The 24,958-nt window shown below is 38.3% G+C and overlaps 1 protein-coding gene and 1 long non-coding RNA gene across 6 annotated transcripts in view; one reads left to right on the forward strand and one right to left on the reverse strand.

Annotated features, from left to right (window-relative positions):
• The first annotated feature begins 107 nt into the window (after positions 1-107).
• On the forward strand, positions 108-10,415 carry LOC118976861 (uncharacterized). The gene is made up of 3 exons (XR_005064359.1): positions 108-250; positions 7,974-8,016; positions 10,324-10,415. It is a non-coding gene; the product is annotated as an uncharacterized LOC118976861 (long non-coding RNA).
• Positions 7,829-24,958, reverse strand: part of CLUL1 (clusterin like 1) — a 33,930-nt gene continuing 16,800 nt past the window's right edge. For 2 of the 5 annotated variants that reach the window (XM_037031513.1, XM_037031495.1), the window contains exons 7-9: positions 14,778-14,992; positions 11,696-11,880; positions 7,829-8,040 (exon numbers count right to left, since the gene is read on the reverse strand). In XM_037031513.1, coding sequence (XP_036887408.1) covers positions 8,037-8,040; positions 11,696-11,880; positions 14,778-14,992 — 404 coding nt within the window. In that variant the 3' untranslated portion in view covers positions 7,829-8,036. Of the gene's footprint in view, positions 8,041-10,084; positions 10,115-11,691; positions 11,881-14,777; positions 14,993-24,958 lie in introns of those variants that run through there. The other 3 variants (XM_037031505.1, XM_037031532.1, XM_037031523.1) reach the window with 2 other exon arrangements.

Raw genomic sequence — 24,958 nt, forward strand, 5'->3', positions numbered from 1 at the left:
CACAGGCCGGGGTTGCAGGCCAGGTCTCCAGTGGGGGCAATGTGAAAGGCAACCACACATTGATGATTTTCTCCTACCCTCCCCCTCTCTACAAATAAATAAAAATCTTTAAATATATAAATATGGGAACTTTAAGCCTAGAATCCTAAACCTGTATCTTGCCTGAGAAAGGCCGCTCTACTTGGAAAGTTTCAGGATCGACCCCAACGTTCACTGATTAAAGGGAGTTTGGAACAGTCTCCAAGTATTGGTGAAATACAGGAACAAAACCTTGTTATTTAAGCTGATTTCTTAAAACGGGGGGAACATGCTAGGTGATTTGCATTTTCATTTCCTCCCCATCCTCACTGAAAGCCCAGCTGGAGCAAGTATAATAAGGCAGCTTATTTGCATGGTTGATGACAACCAGGAGTTTTTAAGTTTTTAATACAAAAATTGCAGTTTTAGGGAAATGTTTATAATATAAACATGGTGGGTGGGAACTGGTTGATAATGAGTTGAAAATGTACTAATACGAAAGTACATACAAGTATAACGGTGCAGCCATGAGGGGTGGCAAATAGGGATAAGAACTCTGGATGTTCAGGAAATATTAGAGAAACATATATGTATGATGTCCTCACCCCCCACCAGTCTGAGTTGGGGGATGGGGCCCGGGGGGGGGGGGCATTGAGAGCTGTTTTGTCTGGCAGCAGCTTTACAGCTAACTTCCGGCATGGTCATTAAACATATCTATAACCTTTAACTGGTTTCATAGATATGTTAAGTAGTTGTGGCCAGGCTTTGAACCAGGGGGAAGGAGTGACTTAAACCCAGGAGGTACCTGGGAAGCAACTTCCCCTGGTTACAGAGCCTGTGTGAAAGCTTGGAGAGGATTGGCTCCACATCCTGGGGCCATGCCTGCCTGGACTTAGTATGGCAGCCTAGTAAAGCTGGAAGGATACAGGAATGCTGGCAGGTATAACTGATTGTGGGAGGAGTCAAAAATGGGGCTGCAGAGGAAGATTGGGATGGGGCATTTAAACCCAGGCGCAGCAGCCATACCCAGGTTAGGACTAGGAGGCTTTGGAGGAATTGGGACCACGCAGCTGTGACAGGAGGGGGGGGGCAGTGGCTTGGGCAGGAGTTAGGACCACCACAGGGGATCTGGGGTGCTCCCTCTTGCCACCTGACTTAGGCAGCAGGAGAGACTTTGGCTGGAACGAAAGGGGTGAAGGGACTTGGTGGGCCATGAGAAAGTGCCACGTGGCTTCGGAATAACTGGAGATCGAGGAGGTGACACAGCTGATGGTCCCGGGAGCCTGAAGCAAGGACTTCTACTTCTTTTCCTGAGATTACGGTACCCCGGACTGGGCAAAGGGGAGACGAAAGGGCTGTGTGTTTGTGGGTATTCTAAAGAACTTTAGTATTTTAATGAAAACATTAAGTCATTACTCTAAGTCTATGTAACTTTTAAATAAGTAATTCCTCTCCTTTTGACCAATCTCTGGCATTGAGAGACATCTTTCCTCTGGCAGCCAGCAAAGTGAACCCAATACAGGGAGGGGAACCCCCAAAGGAAAAAAGGGGGGTCCTTTTGGTAGTAAAATGTCATTCATCCCCCATCTTTTCTGTAACACAGGCAGTCTTTAAATCACCAAGTGTTCATTGAGCACATAGTAGATGTTCAATAATTTATTGCTGTGTCTGGAGTTATGAAGAATAAGATGTGGGCTCTGTCTGACACATTTTAAACACTATTTCTCACCATTCAATAAAGTCAGTGGTTTGTTTTTGTTGTTTGTTTGTTTGCTTGTAATCTCAAGTATTATCTGTGCAAGTATTAATGGAACTTAAATGCCAGGTTCTTGAGTCTTCGGGCCATAGAAATGAGCACTGAACTCAGTACAAGATCAAGCAGATAGAGTTTATCGGAAAGAGCTTAGGCACTAGGAAGTCTACCAGAAAAGAGAAGTGGAACTCCCCGAGGAGTTCTTGTGTCTGGCTTACACAGGGGCCCTGGGTAGGGTGTAAGGGCTTGAGAATTCAGATGAGGTCAGTTGTCCCAAGATCCACAAGAGGTGGCTGTTGATCTTAGGGTAGTTACAAGATGTTTTCTGTGATCAGTGGACCACCCAAAGGGCCTGTAAAATAATGCTTGCGTAAACATTCTGGTTATCATTAAATTGACAAAATGACTATTTTGCAGAACATGTTAAAAATGATGTTATTATTATACATTCTTTCCTTTAAAGATGTGGTTAGGTTACTTTTAACTACAGAATTTTATTGAAAGTAGGGAGTCATAGGCCTCCAAGACGGGATTCTTTTAGTCAAGATGGTAGTCCAGTGAGTGTTACCTCTACACCATCTCATAAGTTTCTGGATTCTTTCTGCTAAAGTGCACCTCTCAGACTCAATGTTGCCATTTTTAACAGGAAAACAGACTCTGGGGGGGAGATAGTATTTTTCACCAGCAGGTCTGACTAATCTGTTCAGCAAAAACAGTGCTGTATGCCTTTATGTGGCACAAAGCCTATAAAACATACATTGAACCTCAAAGACACTTTACAAAATATCTGGCTCCCCGGGTATTTTGGAGAGAAATAAGTTAATTGGGGAAAAAAAGAAACTAACCTAAGAACAGATTAAAGAATTGTTTCAGAGAACATTTCGAAAGCCTCATATCTGAAAGCCCGTTTTTTTGCTGTTTGGTTGTCTGAGTGCCCACAAAGGCCACAGTACACTGACATGTTTTTTGCTGTTTGGTTGTCTGAGTGCCCACAAAGGCCACAGTACACTGACATGCATGGGTTTACAGCAGGGTGTCCAACCCAAGGGCCGCATGCAGCCCAAGATGGCTGTGAATCCGGCCCAACACAAAATCGTAAATTTACTTAAAACCTTACTTAGTTTTATTACTAAGTTTTATACTAAGTGTTATTGCTTAGATATGTACATTTTCTATATTAGTGATCACAAACTTGGGACCTGCTCAATAATTTTAAAAGATTATGGAAAGGGCCACTGTATAATTGGGATTTTTATGTGAGGGTTTTTTTCCTTATCTGTGGTGGCAGACCATGAAAATTATGAAAATTATGCACAGACCTTTATTTTGCTCATCAGTTTTCATTAGTGTTCATGTATTTAATGTGTGGCCCAAGACCACTCTTCTTATTCCAGTGTGGCCCAGAGATGCCAAAGGGTTAGGCACCCCTGGTTTACAGGATAGCAGATATTTTCGATGTATTTAATCCACCACAATACTAGGTTGGCCTTTCCTAGGTCAATGTAGATGCATTCTATTCCTCCTCTAGCATATTCACCACTCCAACCACATAATAGTTTTAAAAAGTTACCTGCATCTCCTTTGGAAATGATGGGCCCCCTGTGTCTTGTTGTACTGTTTAGATGAAGCAGGAGACAGTGGGCTGACTCCAGATGTGTGGGCATTCTTTCTGATGGTAGTTTGTGAAGAGACATGCTTGGTCAGAAAATCTAAACTCAGAGAAGAGACTTTCTAGAAGAGTGGGAATGCATGTTGTCTGCACTAGCGTGAGAGGGCCCCTAGGTTTAGGAAACCAAACACGAAGGCGCAGTCCTGGTGGGCCGGGAACTACAGAGCTCTTCGCTGCATGAGATTGCCCTGCATGTTATTGAAGGTTTCAACATGTCTGTAGAAAGTCAACTAGATGTACGTATTCATCCAACCCTACGCCTACCAAAAAAGTGTCTCCACACATTTTCAACCACAGGAGGATCTCAGGCTGAAGATATTGCAGATTGCCCAGTTACAGGTTACCTTCTCTGTCTATTACCCTTTTGTTGTTTTGAGCTAAGTGTAATTATTCCAGTGGAATATCGGTTGTACCTCAAAGTTAATCTCAAGACATAAGAGTAGGCTTCCCTGCTCACAAAGAGATTCCTCTTCCACTGCGGTACTTGGAGGACCTTGGATTGGTGATAATAAAGAATGGCTCCTTTGCTGGTAGCGGCTCCATAAATGTAGGGTAGAATGAATGATCGCAGGCAGCATGTTATTCACTTATTCACCCAATAAGCACTTATGTCAAGTGCCTACCACCTGTGAACAAAGAGCAGATGAGGTCACTGATTTCACAGAACTGATATTCTAGCGAAGAACAATACATAAGTGCCTACACAAAACACTTGCAGATGGTGACAGGTACTGTGATGGTTTCTAACTGTGGAAAGGGCTTCAGAGGGTACAGAGGTACGACTCAGAAATCATCACCAGACAAGACCTTCCTGAGAAGGCCACCTTTGAGCTGAGACGTGAACAGTGAGAAGGAGCCAGCAGGGGAAGATCCGGAGAAAGAGCATTGCAACCTGGAGTGCGCTGTGCCAGCAGATTTCTTAGAACCTAGGAAAACAAAAATGAAAAATAAGGGTTGTGTTGATGCCCTGTCATTCTAGGAAGAAATAATAATTTTTTAAAAAATATTTATTTATTTATCTTTAGAGGGGAAGGGAAGGAGAAAGTAAGAGAAATATCAATGTATGATTGCTTCTTGTGCATCCCCTGCTGGGAACTGGCCCCTGCTGGGAACTGGCCCCTGCCAGGAACTGGCCTGCAACCCACCCATGTGCCCTGACTGGGAATCGAACCGCGATCGTGTGGTTTGCAGGCCCGCGCTCAATCCACTGAGCTACACCAGCCAGGGCAGAAATAATAATTATTAACTTATTAAGGGAATAGCTCCTCCTCATTAAAAGATCTACTTAGAATTTTCTTTGTTTGTCATAAGAACTTGTAATAACTTTGTTATTTTGCTCAATTATGTGCAAATAGTAATTATAATGGTGACTAAATCCAGCATGAATATGTGATACTTAGATTTTTGTGTCCAGGAAATTTTTAATTTTTAAAATTGAAAAATATTTATATTTTATTGATCAATAAAAGATGTTCAAGCATAAAAATATATTATATTAGGATAAAGTTATCTGAGAAAAGTAGAATGGAAATAAGAGTTTAAAGAGAAAATGTAATGAGATAAAATTTCTTACTGTTAAAGAAAAAACTTGGTTGTATATTTGCTTACATGAATGATGCTGGGTATCAATTTGTCATATTTAGATTCCATTGGGTAGATTTTAAAGAGGGATGAAATAGTTTCATTTAAAAAATATTAATACTTTAAATACACAGGAAAATTAAAATTTGCTATTGTTTCAGTTTATATTGAAAAATGACGTACAAGAGCGTATGTAACTGTTTCAGTTTCATTATAAAATATATCAGAAGAAAAACACTTGAATATTATTGCTTTAGGGATATCTTCTGCTTTTCTTTACATGACAAACTCTCAAAAAATGTTGATATAATTAGGTAAAGGAAAGCAGGAAATTAACATTTCTGAGAATCAGGTGCTTAATAAGAACGTTCTTTATATAGTCAAAGTTACTATTATTGATGGTTATCATTATGATTAACTGTAGTTTTCACAACTACTTTATAAAACAAAAATTCTTACTTGTGCCACTTTATAAAGTCACTGAGGCGTAGAGAGTGTCAACATAAGAAACATCCAAACCTCTAAGAATCTTTTTGTGAGTTTATTTGAGCCAAACTGATGACAATTGCCAGGAACCTCAAAGGATTGAGAAACTGTTTCAGAGAATGGCAATTCTACATCTTCATGCATTACAGTCCGAAGGGAGGGCCTAAGTGCTTACGTGAAATCCGTTGGTGATGGATCAGGGAGGCAGGAGAAAGCAAAGTGGGGAAACTTCTGGGATTGGGTGAAAAATAAAATGGTAGACCACATTTCTTTTAAATAGGTGGATATAGGATAGTTACGAGTCAACAATTAACTCAATACCAATGAAGGGATTTGTGGTCTCCATGTTCATGCTTTGTCTTGTATGTGTGCTTTGAGGTTTCTGGGAAAAGGAAATTATTTTGACATTGTAAAGGAATGTTACCATAGATGCAAAAAGGCAATAGATGAGCTTAATTAAGGTAAATAAAGGTTGACTTTTGTCAGGGAAGATTCTAGCCTAGGGCATGACTACCTGCCATAAACTGCTTTTAGTTAATAAGTTTTCATTTCAGACCATCCTTTGTGGTTACTTTAGGTCTCTGAGTTAATCAGGCTCCCCTGGATTTGTAAGGCTTAGTATGTTGCCCCTTTTCATCCACAGTAGATTAAGGATCTGGTCCAGTCACACACCTAGAAAATACAGCAGTCAGGATTCAAACCCAGGTCAGCCTGCATGCAAAGGGGTTTTACCACCTAGCTGCTTTGAATCTAACCTCGCCCTCTTCTCTTTACTCTAAGTTTTTGACTGACCATGCATTAGTTTCTCTTTACAACTTTTTGGCACCTTCTCTGACAAATATATAAAATGTATGACTGAACACGCTCTATTTATTTGAGACTTACAGTACATTAAGAAATCCAGGGTTCTATCAATCGTGCATTAGTTTTTTATAGACTTCAGTTACAATTGGTGAGGCTTTATCTTTATTTGAAGTTGATTATATTGAATGGACTGCCTGTGAACTCTTTCTCTTACAAGCCTTTCTATCAAATCACCCAAAACTAGGTTGAAAAACGCTTTAAAGGTTTTGAGCCCACTCTTTAATTATATTTCTTTTAATAATTTAAAATACTAATTATAAATATGTCCCTGATGTAATTCTTAGTGACATATACTGTCAAATGACTTGCCTGTTATTACATGGAATCACGGCCCAAATTTTGAGGTTATACAAGTGTCAGTCAAAAATATCTTGTGTTTTCCATAAAGTATGTATGACTTATTGTACAGATAAAAAAAGAGAGCACTATTGTGTTTATTTTAAAAAGAAACTATGCAGTACAGCCATGTTCATAGTAGCACTATTCACAATGTCCAAAAGGTGGAGGCAACCCAGGTGTCCGTCCAAAGGTGAGTGGGCAAACAAAATGTGATACCTACACACAATGGAGTAGTATTCGACTTTAAAGCATAAGGGAACTGTGACACATGTGACCGCATGAATAAACCTTGAGGACATTATGCTAAGCAAAATAAGCTCATCACAAAAGAACAAATACTGTATGATCCCATTTATATGAGGTACCTAGAGTAGTCAAATGTTTAGAAACAGAAAGTATAATGGTAGTTTCAAAAGGCTGGGAGGAGGGAGAAATGGAGAGTTGTAGTTTAACTGTAACAGAGTTTCAGTTTGGGAAAATGAAAAAGTTGTGGAAATGGACGGTGGAGATGGCTGTACAATACTGTGAATATACTTAATGCCACCAAAATGTGCACTTAAAATGGTTAAATTAGTAAATTTTGTTATGTATGCTTTACCACACACACACAAACCTTATGCCATAGGTCTTTACTAAACAAAGGCATGAATCATAGATTGTTTTAAAAAGTTAATTATTATACATTAATTAAATGTATAATATAATGTATATTACATACATTACAATATATATTATATTATATTGGTATAAAATATATTATATTTAATATATTATATATTAATATTTAATATATTAAATATATTATAAATATATCTTATATATATTAAATATATTATATATTATAATGTATAAATATATTATATTATATTTAATATAATATATTAAATATAATATATTAAAATATATTACATTTTAATATAATATATTCAAAAAGCAAACTGAAAGAAGAATTCTTTGTTAATTAGAAATTGGGATATGTATAGTAGAAGTGATAGAACAGAGATACCTTGGTGATTTAATGTTTAATATACAAATACACACAAAGAACTATTAATGTACCATAGAACACAGTAATACAGTATTTTGAAAATGAATCTGGTATTCATTTATTCATCTGGTATTTTGAAAATGAATTTTTATTGTAACTCAACATGAATAGTTTTTAAACTGTCATTCAACCTAAGAGAATTAACAATGTTTCATAATACGTAAATGACAAACATCCCTGCAACTACGTTTATTGTGTTATCCCATGTGTTTCAGGGTTTTCAGGTCTCAGCTGAGGCCATTATTCTACTTGCTGGAGGTAGGATGCATCAGATCTTCTTACCTTTTAAAAAAATCAATAATCAAAACATTAATAAGTTACTTATAGACTGAGTACATTTTTTCTTGGAATAAAAGTGCAGATGAATAATACAATAAACACTGTTGGCTTCTAAAAAAATTAACACATAGCAAAATAACAAAACTCTTATGTATGGATAATTTTAATGGTACTATTTGAAGGAATCTTCACAGTTCCCCTATTTTGCTGAACTTCTGACCCTGCCTCTGATGTGAAAATAGTGTTTGTTTTGTACTCTGCATATACACAATGTTTGCTCTTAAACTTCTGTTGCTTGTGACTGTTGACCCGTAGAAGGAATATATCTGCCAAGAACAATTCCCGATGGGCCCAAATCCCTAACCAGTCTAGCAGCCATTGCTGACAGACACCTCTCAAGTACACCATGTCCAGGAAAACCCACTGAGCAGCCAAGCCTTTGGCACTGTGTTCTTGTGGTGTGCGCCCACCCTTACAAAGGAGTTCCTGGAATCCTATTTCAACCAATGGTCTGAGACCTGCCCTGTCCAATTGGGGCTGAGCAGCTACATCTTCATTTGCATCTTTATAGACCAATTAGAGTAGCTCCATAACAGTCAGTCAGGATGCACAATTTCAACCACATTGTTTGCAAATAAATGATGCAAATTTGGAATCTTCGTTTGCATAAAAATGGACCAATAAGGGACCAATTTAATGCAAATGGTCCGTGCAGGGCAGGTACTTTATATAAGTGGGCCTCCCCTATATATTTGAGGAGCACGCATTCAGTTTCCACCAGATACTGCATTTCTCTAGTTTGCAAACTGTCCACCTGAATAAAGTTTGTACATGTATTCCACTTCAGACTGGGCACTCCTGTTGGCATTGGCTTGGTGGCAGCAACTTTTTATTGACATGACCTATTACTTTATTCAAGGAGTTTTGTATGTATGCCTTTCATGATGATCATGTAGGTAAGAACCAATCAACGAGTGCATATTGACTGCTTGGGATGTGCGAGAAGTTCTGTTACAGTCTGTAAATGTTGATCCCAGTCCCGGCAACTGTGAAAGTTGGGATATGGAAATAAAACCCTCTGCAAACCAATCAAGGAAGTTGGGCACTCAAGAATCTAGATTACTTGATGAGAGTTCCAAAGGAAGGTTCTAGATATATGCTCCACCCTATAAAATTGGAATTCATGTTTTAGCAAGCTACATACTTGCAACTACAGCACCACACAAATATTTACATAGTTGGAAATCATGAGGTAATTCTTCATCTTTTTCTTAGTATTTTTCTCTCTCACTGTTGGTAGGTTTGAGACCCTCATGAGTTGATATAATCTGAATACTGACAAATCTTATTCATTCTATTGAATAGGATGCACAAAAGAAGAAATTCAGTTGGTAAGCAAACTTGGAAAAATGTCCATTTTCTTGAGTAATCAAAAACATACAAGTTATAACAGTAAGATAAAATTTCCATTTATTAGTAAAGTTTAAAAAAAATAAAATGCTAGTTGCAATATGAGAAAGTGGTACTTCAGACATTACCACTATCAAATACGCAAGAAAAATAAAATGTTAACCTTTAAATAATTCCATTTCTTGGAATCCATCTAAAAAAATCAGCAGAATATGTGAATAAGAAAAAAATAGTAAGATGATAATAGAGGTTTTTTTGAAATGGTGAAATTATGGGTAATTTTTGCCTTCTAAATTTTTAGAATTTGTGATCTTTTTACTTTTAGAATTCAAAAACTATAAATTAAAAAGAAAACATTAAGATTGCTTTTGTGAAAGATTACCTTGTGAGCCTTATTAGTAAATAATGTGCTCAGTATCTCAATTTCTCAATATCTTATTTTACATTGTCATCACACCCTCATCATTACAAAATCTGCAAACAGATGATTTTATTGAAAATATTTTTATTTGGCCCTGGCAACTGTGGCTCAGTTGGTTGGGTGTTGTTCTGCAAAGCGAAAGGATGAAGGTTCAATTCCTGGTCAGGGCACATGCCTGGGTTATAGGTTTGGTCCATCTCTCCCATCAGTGTTTTTCTCCCTCTCTTTCTCTCTCCCTTCCCCTCTCTGTAGAATCAATAAAAGAAAAAAGTTTTTAAAAATATTTTTATTTGGATATAAGTGCATAGTCAATACCTATTTGAGCACTGGCACATTGTTTTCTTCTCAAAAACCTATTGTGTTTCACTGTGCCCTATAGAGTTCAAGTCCCAGGTATGGCTGCATGACTTCCCTTCAATTTTGCAAGCAAGACAGTATTCTTCCATTTCTTTTAGCTGGGCTGGTCTTGGTTACTACAACGAAAGAACCCAAACTCACATAGGTGGAGGTTCCTGAACATAGGAAGCACAGAGGCCCCTACTGGGAGAGATGGGTTTAAGGGGACTTCACATCTCTTCTACCAAAACACTCCACTCCTCTTGCTCTGTTTGCTAAACTTTCCCCTTTTTTGAAATTGTTTTTGGAATGTTCTTCCCTTCCACTTCCAGATTTTTATTCTATACATATAAAATAAAATATATATTATATATATAATAAAATCACATATATTTATATATAAAATAACATTATATAGGTGTATGTATATATCTTTTTTTAAGAAAGGAAAGGAGAAGGGTGGCAGGGAGGGAGGGAAGAAAAACAGCAAAGGAGAGAGGGTGAGTGGGAAAGGAAGAGAAAAAAAGAAATATGTTCAACTGAAAAATTCCCCTTCAGGAAAGTAAATGACCCTCCCCTCAACTTCCAGAGGCCCCTACCCGTGGGCGCTCATCGGATGGTTTGCATTGCTGTTTTCTGTGTGTATCTTTTACAACCCCATACTGGCCACTGGATAGAAAGCTCATTTGGGAAACGATCTTGTTGAATTCACTACTATCCCCTCCACAGTACCTGTACCCTGTGTCTTCACTTAGTAGATGGCTATGATATTGGTTGTTTGATTGACATAAATTGAAAACATTCCTCTAGAACTCAGAGGTAAAGGTGGAGGCAGCAAATCCAGTAATATCTACCTTAATTATACATTGATGGTGACCTACTATCAAGGTCCTTTATGAATAATAACTGAGCATTAAATTGTAATTATTCTTTAAGATTGATCATATTACCAAAGGAGTGTATTATATACAGTTTTAATTGTGCCACTAATTTAGAAGTTATTTAGCCATAACCTACTTAACCATTTTCTTATTTTTAGACAAATTGTTTTTAGTATTTTACTATCTTAAATAATTTTGCAAATGTAGACTTGGGGTAGATAGAGACTTTTAATCAAATTTAGATTTATTCCTTAGGGTTGACTCTAGAAGTAGAGTTATTCTAGAAGTAGAGTTATCTAGAAGAAGAAATTTTATGGCTCTGGACATGTATAATCATGTAGCTTTTTAAAAAGGCAAAAACGGTTTATACCCTCCCCCCCAACAACATATAAGAATGCCCATTTCATCACACTCCTGTCAGGATTTTGTATTTTTTTCTAATTTGCAAATTTGATAGGCAAAAAATTCTATTTTGTCTTCTTAGTTTTCATGTATTTGATTATTAATGAGGCTGCACATATTTTTCAGGTATTTTTAAACCACTTTTTTTCTTTTATGAATTATAAAAGAAAATGTTCAACAAACATTCCTAATCAGGCATTCTGCTTACCAAGTTTTAAAATGTTCCTTAAAATGCTGTACAGCTTTTTCCAGCATGTAGTTTACAAAGTTAGAACTCTCAGCACTTTCTTCAAGAGGGATCTGGAGTGTGAAATTGGGGGAAGGCAGAATGCTTAAGTCCATCATTGTTTCATCTTGTTTGGAAAAATTTCCTTGGTGAACACCTGGAACTACCTGAGAAGAAGGATTATACAGTAAAGGATTACTAAATCCCAGTGGACAATCAGGATTAATTTAATACCACATTAGTCAGGATAGGCTAGGTTGTGCTGAGGTAACAAACTTGCCCCAACATTCCAGTGGTTTCATACAACAAAAATTTATTTCTCACTCATGTAATATGTCCATTAAGGGTTCTGCACCACCTAGACATTCAAGACTCTCATTGACAGAGTCATGCCGCCTCTTGGTTATAGCTTATGAAACACATGGCTCTCTTTGTGGCCTCAGTAGAGAAAGAGAATGGGTAAGCAAACAATTCTTCACTATCTCAGTCTAGAAATAAACCTTGTCATTTTTGTTCACATTCATTGACCAGAAATTGCCACATGGTACCACTTAACTGTAAGAGGAGCTGGAAAATTTGAGCGAGCAAATATTAACATAATGTACCAAGTTTTATACTGAATTTTCCTACAAAATTTACAATTTATGGTTGTGTGTATGATTTTTGTAAGAACCAGTCATCTGAAATGTGTGACAGTTACCTCTTAATGACTTCTCAAGTGCACATACTTTGATTTTAATACTTTAAATGAAATTGTTTTGACATGCAACTTGATGTAACCTAAAAAGAACTATTTTGAAAATGTTTTCAAATAAATGCCCTTATAAATAAAACTAAAGCAAAGTGTTAAGAATACAAATTAAAAACTGTTAATTTCTTAATTCTAGCTTATAAGAGAATAGTTAACACAGCTTTTCCCTTCTGGCAAATATAATACACATAAAAACTGCATAAAGCATGCAAGTCTAGTTCAGTAAATAATTATATAGCTAACACCATGTAAGTACAAATGAAGGGGCATACCGTTTTTCACCTACTAGAATTTGTAAGTTCCTTTTCAGTACTAGCTATTACATGGCTTTGCACTTTTATTTTACATGATGAATTAAGAACTGTTTTGAGAAAAATAACTTTTATAGGCAGGTCAGCAAAGGGGGTAAGCCACTGATTCTGGAGAAATGTTGCTTGGGTTTGAATCCCCGTTCTTCCATTTACTGGCTGTGATCTCAGACAAGTTGTTCAACTTCTCTGTGCCTCATTCTAAAAATTTGGAAAAGAAAATTACTTACCTTATAGGACCATTGAGGATAGTAAATGATCTCATATATGGAGAAGGTCTTAGAAAATGTTCTAAGACCTGAAACATAGTAGGTGCTCTTTGGTGATGATTATTATAAAAACATGTATCATTAAAAACCATAATTTATTTCATATGGAGGTTTTTATTACTGAAGTGCCTTGTTATCAACATAAAAAATTTTTGATGAATCTATTAGTGTTACTCAAAAACACTAGAATGGAATTAAAGTGTAGCATGAAGTGGAAAATACTACGATAAAAACAGTTAAATATTGGCTGTTCCTATGTCAAGATTGAAAGCACTGCTAAATGTTTCCTTAAATTTTTAATCTTCAAGACAAAACTTTCTTCTCATTAAACTAAAAGTCTATATTTGTGAGGATGATCAAATATTTTAAATTATTTTGTAGTCCTAAGGTGTAATCTAGTGAGTAATAGAACCCCGAGAGTAAGTAGGGACCGGAACTATGGCTTTCAGAACCTTTTGACTGTGGTCTGCAGTAGCAAATACATTTTACATCATAACTCAAGGCACACATATGTCTACAGTTATGTATATACACATATTTCTATACACACATAAACATACACATAATGGAAATGAAAATTCCTTGGCGTGCATATGACATTAAGTGTAATTAACTGTAATCTCTTACAGCCTGGACTATTCTGTTTGTTGTTGTTTTAGTTTGCTGATTGTGTCTCTCTAAACTTATTTATTAAAGGACACGTGAGCCACAACCTTGCAGTTTCAAAGAGAGTGAAACACTATCTCACAGAAAGGTAATAGGTCAGATTCCCTAGAAGCAGAGTCCGAGACTTTAACACAAGCGCTATTGTTAAGGGTGCCTTCAGGTAAAACTTTTAAGAGGATGAGGCAGAAGCTAGTCAAGGATGTGGCCTCCAGTGACCTCCAGCCTCAGTCTGATCTTTCTGGGAGCTCTGGAGCATAGGTAGCCCCAAGCACAAAACTTTGGAGAAGGTTGCAGGGCTGAGCAGTTAGTAGCAACACCAGTTGGAGATGGTAGCTGGGTCCCCGGGGATCAGGATAGGCCACCAACATTGCATGCTGCCTGAAATATTGCATCTTCAATTGCTCTCTCCAGTGATTTTTGTATCTGGTTTTTAAAGAAACTCGTCAATACTGACCTCATCAGAAATCGCTAGCCTGGCTCACTTGCCCATTCATGTAATGGTGTGGTGGGGAAGGGATGGTCAGGAAAGAAATTCAGTCACTATTAAAACTAGTAAGAGCTATAATTTACAGAGTCCTTGTATAAGGTTCCTTTGTATAAGAAACATATACTAATCACTTTACAGATACACATTTTAAAGTGCTATTATTAGTTCCATTTTCCAGGTGGAAAAATTGAGGCCTAGAAAGATTGAGGAACTTTCCCAAACTTACTCAGCTGGCAAGTTTCAGAGTTAGCTTTTGAACTCAAGTTGTTAAACTGGAAATTCTTCTCTCTCAAAGTCTATATTGGCCAAGTTCCTTCAGGATCGCCTGTATCAGTAGAACAATTTAGCTCTAAGAAGAATGAGCCATCTCTGGATTAGAAACTATTTTGTGTTTTAAATAGGCTTTGTTTATAGAAATTTTTGTTTTCTAAAGACCATGCAGTACATCATACCAAGTCAGCCTCTCTGCAGTCACAACAGAAATATGAGTATTCTCCTACAGCTTTCTTCAAATACATAAATTAACAGAAAATTCGACGTATGCACACGTAATCTCCACATCTGTTCTTGGATCCTCCATTACCTTTATGGAGTTGAAGGTGCTCTCAGTTCCTGGAGTCTGGTTTGCCAGTTCAGTCACCCAGCCAAATTCCTTTCTCATCTTCTCCATCAGATATGTAGTATCCTCTAAATGATGCTGAGTCACCTGGAGGATCTGGATGTACTGTCGATTGGATATGTTGACCAATTTAAGGGCCTCATCCACTTTTGTGTGTAGTTCAGGAACATCAGGACAGTCTAGTAAAGAAGAAAGGTATTTGATAAAGGAAATGGTCCAAGAAATTTGGAACTAGGTGATGTGGGTTTAAATCCCAGCTTTTTACCTTTCTACATTATTTCCAGCCTTTTGACTTTGAGTGAGTTTTCAACAAGGTAAAATGGGCAGGAAGGAAATAATGTAAAGTGTCTGATCATACAGCGCACATTATATAGATTTAGCAAATGTTACTCTACCTCTTCCTTATTTCTGTGCTGTCTCTGAAGGTCATTAGAGCTACTCACTGATACTCTGATCAGGACACATCAGGGAGTATGCTTCCCTGCCCCCTTGATGTTGAGCACAAACTTCTTCAAAGAAATGTGTATCACGCCTGGAAGAAGCCTTTGAGAACAGTTTAGGATTTCTCATGCCTCCTTCCCTCTGACAGTGGAACTGGTTTTGCTCCATGTGGTGGAGGCTCTGTCATCCTGGAAGAGGAGATATGCGGCAAAGCCCCCGTTCAAACTCTGACCCTCTGTAGAGTGAGAACTAAAGCTTTGTGTTTACAAGCCACTAAGATCCTTCCGTTCTTTGTTATTTTTGCCCATCAGCCCGTCCAAATGGCATCAGGGTAAGAGGAACTTATGTAAGTATGCTGATGAACTGCTGCATATTATGTAAAGATTATCTGTAGACTAAGGAAGTGTCCATGTGTTAGAGCATCTGAAATCATAAGAGATCATTGTTGTGGAGAAAGACCACAGCCGCTATAAACCATGTCTTTTGCTGCTTACTAAAAAACCAAGCCTTTAGCAAGATAGAAGCAGGAAAAAATACACCAACCAGAAGCCAGGTGACTACCTCATCTCAGATCTTATTGGTTCTTTTTGATACATAGATACCACCCAAGGTTCTTTGGGGCCTCAACTTCTGCAGAGATTGTTTTGGGATCTTCAGGAGAGGGAGACCTTTGTACTTGCAAGTAAACACATCTGCAATAATGTATGTTTGGAAAATAACTCAAGAAAATGTTGTGAAATTGTCCTGATTTGTGTGGCTCAGCACACTGGGCATTGTTCCGCAAACCAAAAGGTCACCAGTTCAGTTCTGGTCAGGGCACGTGTCTGGGCTGTGGGTTTGGTCCCCTGTCAGCTGCACATTCAGGAGGCAGCTGATCAATGTTTCTCTCACACATTGATGTTTCTCTCCCTCACTTTTTCCCTCACTAACCCTCTCTCTAAAAACAAATAAACAAAATCTTTTAAAAAAGAGAAAGAAAACAAAGGTAGTCATAGTTAACATGATACAATATACATTTAAAAGGAGATGCAGATATTCTTTTAAAATATCTTTTTTTGCAACTTCACAGTTGTTTGATTTTAGAATAGAATTTAAAGATTTTTTTTTAAATCATGAGGGGAAAGGTGGTGATTGTCTTCATGATCCTACATAATCCTAGGCAAGCAGAATTCTACAAGGGACACTCATTTACTCTTTTTAAGAGTGCTACCCAGTAAAAAGATTTCCCTATAACGAAAGTAGAACTTCCTGCAAAACATGATCATAATGGAAAGGAAAAGTAAAACTTTATTCACAGATTTCATGATATTGTATATAGAAAGTCCTAAGTTATACATGCAGATGAAAAATGCTATTAAAACGAATAAACAATTCTACAAGGTTGTAGACCACATGACTAACATATAAAAATCAATTGCATTTTATACACTAAAAATAAACAAATTAAAAATGAAATTAAGAAAAGAGTTCCACTTACAATGGCATCAGAAAAAAAAACACCCCAAAATGCTTACGAACAAATTTTTAAAAACAAGTGCAAGACTTACACACTGAAAACTAGAAAACATCTTTGGCCCTGACTCAGTAGCTCAGTTGGTTAGAGCATTATCCTGCATGCCAAAACTGCAGGTTCAGTCCCTGATCAGGGCATACACAGGAGTCAACCGATGAATACATAGATAAGAGAAACAACAAATCGATGTTTCACTCTCTCTCTCTCTTTCTCTCCTTGCTCTCTCAAACCAATAAGTAAAAATAAATAAATAAAAATATCTTTGAAAGAAATCAAAATGACTTAAATAAATGAAAACATATCTATGTTCATGGATTGAAAGATTTAATATTGTTAAAAGAGCAATACTCCACAAATTGATCCACAGATTTAATACAATCCCTATCAAAATCCCAGTGGCTCTATGCAGAAATCAACAAGCTGATCCCACTCATGGAACTGCAAGGGGAGCAGAATAGCCAAAACAATCTTGAAAACAAAGAACATATGGAGCCCTCACACTTCTGAATTTCAAGACTTGCTGCAAAGTACAACAATCAAGATAGTGAGGTACTGGCGTATGATAGGCCTATGGCTCAATGGAACAGAACAGAGGGTCCAGAAAAGAGCCCTTACATTTTCTGTCAGTGGATTTTCACCAAGAGTGCCAAGACAATTTCATGGAAGAATGAACAGTCTTTTCAATAAGTAGAACAAAGACAACTGGATATTTGAGTACAAAAGAAAGAATTTGGGACTCCTGCTTCACACTATATATAAAAACTAAGTCAAAATGTATCAGAGACTTAAATTCAAGAACTAAATCTATAAAACTCTTAGAAGAAACATAGGTATAAATCTGTGCAATCTTGGATTATGATATTCTCTTAGATAAGACACCAAAGTACAAAAAAAGAAAAGAAGTAGGTAAACAGGACTTCAAAATAAAAACTTTCATGCTTCAAAGGTACCATTAAGAAAGTGAAATGACAGAACACAGGAGAAAATATTTGCAAATAATAGATCTGATAAGGGTCTAGTATCCAGAATATATAAATAACTCCTACAACACAACAATTAAAAAAAGATGATAAAATTAAAGTATGGGCAAAGGATTTGAATAGAAATTTCTCCAAAGAAGATATACAAGTGACCAATAAACATGTGAAAAGATGCCTGACATTATTAGTGATTAGGGAAACACAAAAAAACCCACAATGAAATACCACTTTACAACCACTAGATTGGCTAAAATAAAAACTGTTAAGCAGTAATAAGTGTTAGCAAGGATGTGGAAGAATTAGAACCCTCATGCATTTCTGTAGGAATACAAATGGTGCCCCTAAGTTGTAAGAGAGTTTGGAAGTTCCTGAAAATGTTAAATATAGAGTAACCATGTGGTATGGCAATTCTACTCCTAGGAATACACTCAAGAGTATTGGAAACATATGTCCACTTCTGATCAAGATGGCAGCATAGGCAGACATAGCTCACCTCTTCGTACAACCACATCAGAATTACAACTAAAATATGGAACGACTGTCACTCAGAACCATCAGAAATGAATGGAAGTCTGAAAACTACAGAATTACAGAAACCACATCCTTTTGGCCTGGTAGGAGGGGCCAGATGCAGAACAGGCTGGTCCCACATTGTTGTGAGGTGGATACAAATTCAGGAGAGAAATTTTGGGAGACAGGAGTCCCAGCCCCACACCAGGCCCCCTAGTTCAGGGTTCCAGTGCCAGGAGGGTAAGTGCTCACAACTTCTGGCTGCAAAAACCCATAGGGTTTGAGTCAGTGGAAGAAAGTTCTGGATCCCCAAGCATTTCCTCTTCAAAAACCCATATTTAGACTCACCTACTCAGACTCATTCCCTCTGAGCTCCAGCACCAAGGTGGCAGCTTAAAAGGTACCAGTGGCACATAGGGAGAGTCTCAAGTGTCTGGAATCCAGAAGAGTAGAGGCCATAGTTCATTTTTTAAGCCCTCCCCCCACAGAGCCACAGCTGGCAAGCTGGTGCCATATCTGAGACTCCATCAACCTGGCTAACACTGTTTGACCCACCTTGGAGTTCCCCAGAGACTCTGTCCCACCCAACTTACCGGACCACCCAAGTTGCTTTTCTATATGAATGGCTGCACGTGGCTTGTGTTTCATAACTTCCTAAATCCTCTTAAACAAGCAAGGGCTGGCCTCAGGGACCCCTAGGCCCAGCACTAGCAACAGCCAGCCTACGTTCACAGCTTGGCTCCACCTGGGAATCTCCAAACGCAACACAAGTACACAAGTAGCAGCCATCTCAGATTGTTTTCCAGCTCAGGCAGTGTTGCCCCAGGAAAAACATAGGTGGGGGATGACCTAGGCCTGAAGCACCAAAGAAACCCCAGGGCCAGTGTACCCAGTGGACAGCTACAGACCATGTCAGAGTACCACCACTCTGCCCCTGCACAGCTGATCCTCCATGAGTGCAGAGGTTGGTGGTCAGTAGCCACAGCCAGTCCTTGAAGCTGACTGGCCTGGGTAAATTCCTCCCACTGACCTGCCAACCGCAACCAAGGCTCAACTACATCTAAGCTCCTAAGAGAAGGGTATACTCAGTTCACATGAAGGGCACACTGGAGTACCAGCCTGGGTAATAGGAGAGGCTGTGCCACTGGACCCTACAGGACACCTCTACATTAGGCCACACTGCCAAGACATGGAGTCAAAGCAGCTCTACTTACTACACAGAAACAAACACAGGGAGGCTGCCAAAATGAGGAGACAAAGAAACAGGGTCCATATTAAAGGGACAGATAAAAACTCCAGAAAAAGAGCTGAATGAAATGGAGATAAGCAACCTATCAGATGCAGAGTTCAAAACTGGTTATAAGGATTCTCAGGGAACTTTGTGAGGACCTCATCAGCATGAAAAAGATCCACTCACAAATGAAGGATACACTAATTGAAATAAAGAACAGCTTCCAGGGAAACAACAGTTGAGTAGATAAAGCCAAGAATCAAATCAGTAATTTGGAATATAAGAAGACAAAACAAAACAAAACCAACAAAAACCACCCAACCAATCAGAACAAAAAGAAAAAATAATCCAAAGAAATGAGGTGGTATAAGGAGCCTCTGCACAACTCAAGAGGCCCATTACAAGCCCTGGCTGGCGTAGCTCAGTGGATTGAGCACGGGCCTGTGAACCAGACGATTGCAGTTCGATTCCCAGTCAGGACACATGCCTGGGTTGCAAACCGGTTCCTTGCAGGCCAACTACCAGCAGGGGATGCACAAAAGGCAACCATACACTGATGTTTCTCTCCCTCTCTCCTTCCCCTCTAAAAATAAATAAATAAATAAAACCTTTAAAAAAAAAAAAAGAGGCCCATTACAGGGGTGTCAGAAGGAGAAGAGAAAGAACAAAACATTGGAAATCTATTAGAAAAAATAATGAAAGAAAACTTCCCTAATTTGATGAACGAATAGACATGCAAGTCCAAGAAGCACAAAGAGTCCCAAACAAGATGGATACAAAGAGGCCCACTCCAAGACACATCATTAAAATGCCAAAGAGTAGGGCCAAGATAGAGGCATAGGTGGAAATACTGTACCTCCTTGCACAACCAAATTTAAGGACAACAAAGATTTAGAAACAAAAGCACAACCAGAACAGGCAGAAAATTGAACTGTATGGAAGTCCAACAACAACGAACTTAATCCAGACTGGTAAGAGGGGTGGAGCGAAGTCCACTGCTGGCAGAGAGGGGTCACGGTAGGAAGAGGCGATGGTCAGCAGATCCAGGAGCGGGGAGGAAACGAGCAAACCCAGTGAGATGGACAAGGTGGTTGGCTGACCGTGGACACACATTTGCATGCAGGTAAACCAGGCAAAAAAAGGGGCAGTGAGACAAACCTTGCAACCCAGGGCCCCAGAGCCCAGAAATAAAGCCTAAAAGATCCAATTTAAAAAACATTTCAGGGTTGAGGTACTGGGAGAGGCTCCCAGCCTTACGGGAGAGTTCGTGGGAGAGACCCACAGGGTTCTGGAGAGTGCACAAGCCCACCCACCTGGGAACCAGCACCAGAAGAGCCAAATTTGCTTGTGGGAAGTGGCAGAGGAAACCAAAATCCGAGAGAACATGGAACAAGTGTCATTGCTCCCTCTCTGACCCTGCCCCCACATACAGCTTCACAACCCAGCAACTGGGTTGCCCCGCCCTGGTGAACACCTAAGGCTCCACCCCTCATACATAACAGGTGCAAAGAGACCAGAATATTATGGCTCAAACAGAAGAACAAATCAAAGCCCCAGAGCCAATACTTCTAAGCGACCAAGAGATAGCCAACCTATTGGATGCACACTTCAAAACACTGGTGATCAGGATGCTCACAGAATTGGTTAATTTTGGTCACAAATTAGATGAAAAAATGAAGGCTACACTAAGTGAGATGAAGGAAAATGCACAGGAAACCAATAGTGATGGAAAGGAAACTGGGACTCAAATCAATGGAGTGGACCAGAAGTAAGAAAGAGACAACCAAACAGAAAAGAATGAAGAAACAAGAACTCAAAAAATGAGGAGAGGCTTAGGAACCTCCAGGACATCTTAAATGTCCCAACATCTGAATTATAGGGGTACCAGAAGGGGAAGAGGAAGAGCAAATGGAAAACTTATTTGAACAAATAATAAAAGAGAACTTCCCCAATCTGGCAAAGGAAACAGACTTCCAGGAAGTCCAGGAAACTCAGAGTCCCAAAGAAGTTGGACCAAAGGAGGAATATACCAAGGCACATCAAAATTACACTACCCAAGATGAAAGATAAGGAGATAATCTTAAAAGCAGCAGGAGAAAAGGAGACAGTTACCTACAAAGGAGTTCCCATCAGGCTGTCAGCTGATTTCTCCAAAGACACCTTACAGGCAAGAAGGGGCTGGAAAGAAATATTCCAAGTCATGAAAGGCAAGGACATACATCCAAGATTGCTCTATCCAGCAAAGCTTTCATTTAGAATGGAAGGGCAGATAAAGTGCTTCTCAGATAAGGTCAAATTCAAGGAGTTCATCATCACCAAGCCCTTATTATATGAAATGTTAAAGGCACTTATCTAAGAAAAAGAAGATAAAAAATATGAACAGTGAAAGGACAGCAAACTCACAGTTATTAACAACCACACCTAAAACAAAAGCAAACTAAGCAAACAGGTAGATCAGGAGCAGAGCCACAGTAATGGAGATCACATGGAGGGTTAGCAACAGGGGAGTGGGAGGAGGAGAAGGGGGAAGAATGTACAGAGAATAAGTGGCATAGACAGTGGGGAGAAAATAGATTGGGGGAAGGCAAGAGTAGTGTGGGAAATGTAGAAGCTAAAGAACTTATGACACATGGACATGAACTAAAGGGGGAGAATGTTGATGAGAGGGGGTGTTCAGGGTAGGGGAATGAAGGGGGAAATGGGACAACTGTAATGGCATAATCAATGAAATGTATTTAAAATAAAATAAAATAAAATAAAATGCCAAAGATTAAAGATAAAGAGAGAATCTTAAAAGCAGCAAAAGGAAAGGAGTTAGTTACCTACAGTCGAGTTTCCATAAGACTATCAGTTGATTTCTCAAAAGAAACTTCAAAGCTAGAAGAGACTGGCAAAAAATATTCGAAGTCCTGAAAAGCAAGGACCTACAGCCACAATTGCCCTGCCCAGTAAAGCTATCATTTAGAATCAAAGGACAGATAAAAAGAGCTTCCCAGACAAGAATAAAGTAAAGGAATTCATCATCACCAAACCACTATTATATGAAATATCAAAGGGACTTATTTAATAAAAAGAAGATCAAAACTATGAATAATAAACTGACAATAAACACATTTCTATAAACTCTTGAATTAACAAACAGACTAAGCACACAAGAAGAACAGAAACAGAATCAGGGATGTGGAGAGCATTTTGATGGTGGCCAGATGGGAGGCAGTGTAGGGGAATGGGTGAAGAGACGAGAGGATTAAAAAGTACACATAAGTAGTTATAGAATAGCCATGGCAAGTAAAGTACAGGATAGAAAATGGAGTCGCCAAAGAACTTAGATGCATAACCTATGGACATGAACAATGGTATGGGGATTGCCTGAGGAAATGAGGGGTGCTGGGTGGAGGGGGACCAAGGGGAAAAACCCAGGACAACTATAATAGCATAATTAATGAAATACAACAAAAAATTTCACACAAACATTTGTATACAAATGTTCATAGAAATATTATAATAGCCATAAAATTGAAACAAATCAAGTGTCATCAATTGATGAATAGATAAATATGATATATCTATACAATGGAATATTATGTAATCATAAAAAGGAATAAAGTTCTGATATATGCTACAATGTGGTTGAACTTTGAAACCCGTGTACCAAGTTAAAGAAGTCAGTCACAAAAGATCGTGTATTGTATAATTCCATTTATTTGAAATGCCCAAATAAGCAAATTCACAGAGACAGAAAGCAGATTAGTGGTTGCCAGGGCTAGGTAGGAGAAAGTGTAGGGGAAAGGGGAAGTGGTAGCTAATAATTATGGTGTATCTGTGCGGGTAGATATATTCTGGAATTAGATAGTGGTGATGATAGTACAACTTTTTTAATATACTAAGAAACACTGAATTGCATCCTTTAAAAGGTTGAGCTTTATGATATGTCAACCATATTTCAATAAAGCTGTTGTTTTTTATGATAAGATCAATGAGACCCACAGCACCTTAAGGCATTTTTGGTTACCACATAGACATAAGAATATATGTTTTGAGAGAAGGAAGAAAGAAAACCCACATTGAGCAGGTGTCTCTTCTGAAGTGTGAGAATATGTACCCATTAGCTTTACCTCCGTGAAGTGGATGTGATGTAGAAGAGGCAGAGTGGGGACTTCATCTGTTTGGGTAAGGTTTTGTTTCTTAGTCTAGGTGGTAGACACATAAACTTTTATTATTTTATTCTTTATATATTCAAAATAACATGCATTTTATAATAAAAGTTTTAGACGGCATTGGAATGCATTAGGACATCCTTTCTTTTATGAGTCGCCTTGGCAGCAATCAGTTTGTTTCACGTATCCTGAGTTATGTGCTGTGTACTGCCTCAGAGGCACTAGCCAATGTATCCTCATCTGGTGCTGTACACTGATTGTGTTTATACTGTATTATCTAATTTCTCCTGTATTATCTCTTTCCAGTTTTATTAAGAAGTAACTGACGTGTATCAATGTATAAGTCAGCACATCATTGCAGTGTATACATCATGCAATGTAACGCATGATGGTTTGGTTTATGTATGTATATGTGTTGTAGAATGATTCCTGCATTAGGATTAGTTACTATCCATTACCGTTTATAGACACAATAAAAAGAAGAAAGAAGAAAATTTTTCTTGAGGTGAGACGTCTTAGGATTCACTCTCTTAACTTCTTTCCTATATGATGCATAGCAGTGCCAGGCAGTCACTACGTTGAACATTACATCTCCAGCATTTGTTCACGGTATACCTGGAAGTTTGCGCCTTTTGACCACCTTTGTCCAATCCCCTCCCCCATCTTCTGTGTTGTTTTATGACAACCAGAGAGAGATTATTCATTAAAGCTTCTAACTGGATGAAAGGAAGTTGATGATGAGATATGTGAGTGGGCCTATTTTTGTAAGTGGTTAGTATAGTAGTGTATATTTTTCTCTTATGAAAACTTCTGTTTCTGTATACGACCTTACAACTGTGACTTAAAATACAAGCACTTGTATAATGAGCATCATTCATACTTCAGACACCTTATTAAACCCACAAAACACCAGTAGAAACTAGCTATATTAATCCCTATATATACAGGGGCAGAGAGTAACCCAGTGAGCAATGCAGGAGAAGTAAGATCTTTCTCTAACAAAAAGGTCTAGTTTACCGCTCCTATGTTCAACTTCCTACTCCAAGTCATAGCCACACGTTTAACAATTTCTTTCCTCTAGGGCTTTGGTAAAGGTTAAAAAAAAAAAACAAAAAAAACCCCCAGAAGCACCAGAATCATAAGTTCTTCTTGATGTTTGCAAGAAATTTTGTGTTCAGGCCATAGTGGATGGGAAAAGCAACTCTAGTTACCAGAAGTAAAGGGAGATGAGGAAGGGGAGGAAGAAATGCAGGAAAAGTCTGGTGGAGAGGATTTCTCTCCTGGGGGTGGAACAAAGGCCATGGTCAGATCTG

The sequence above is a fragment of the Sturnira hondurensis genome, unplaced genomic scaffold (assembly GCF_014824575.4).
Source record: "Sturnira hondurensis isolate 20B ecotype Veracruz unplaced genomic scaffold, ASM1482457v3 Scaffold0001872, whole genome shotgun sequence".
NCBI classification, from domain to species: domain Eukaryota; kingdom Metazoa; phylum Chordata; class Mammalia; order Chiroptera; family Phyllostomidae; genus Sturnira; species Sturnira hondurensis.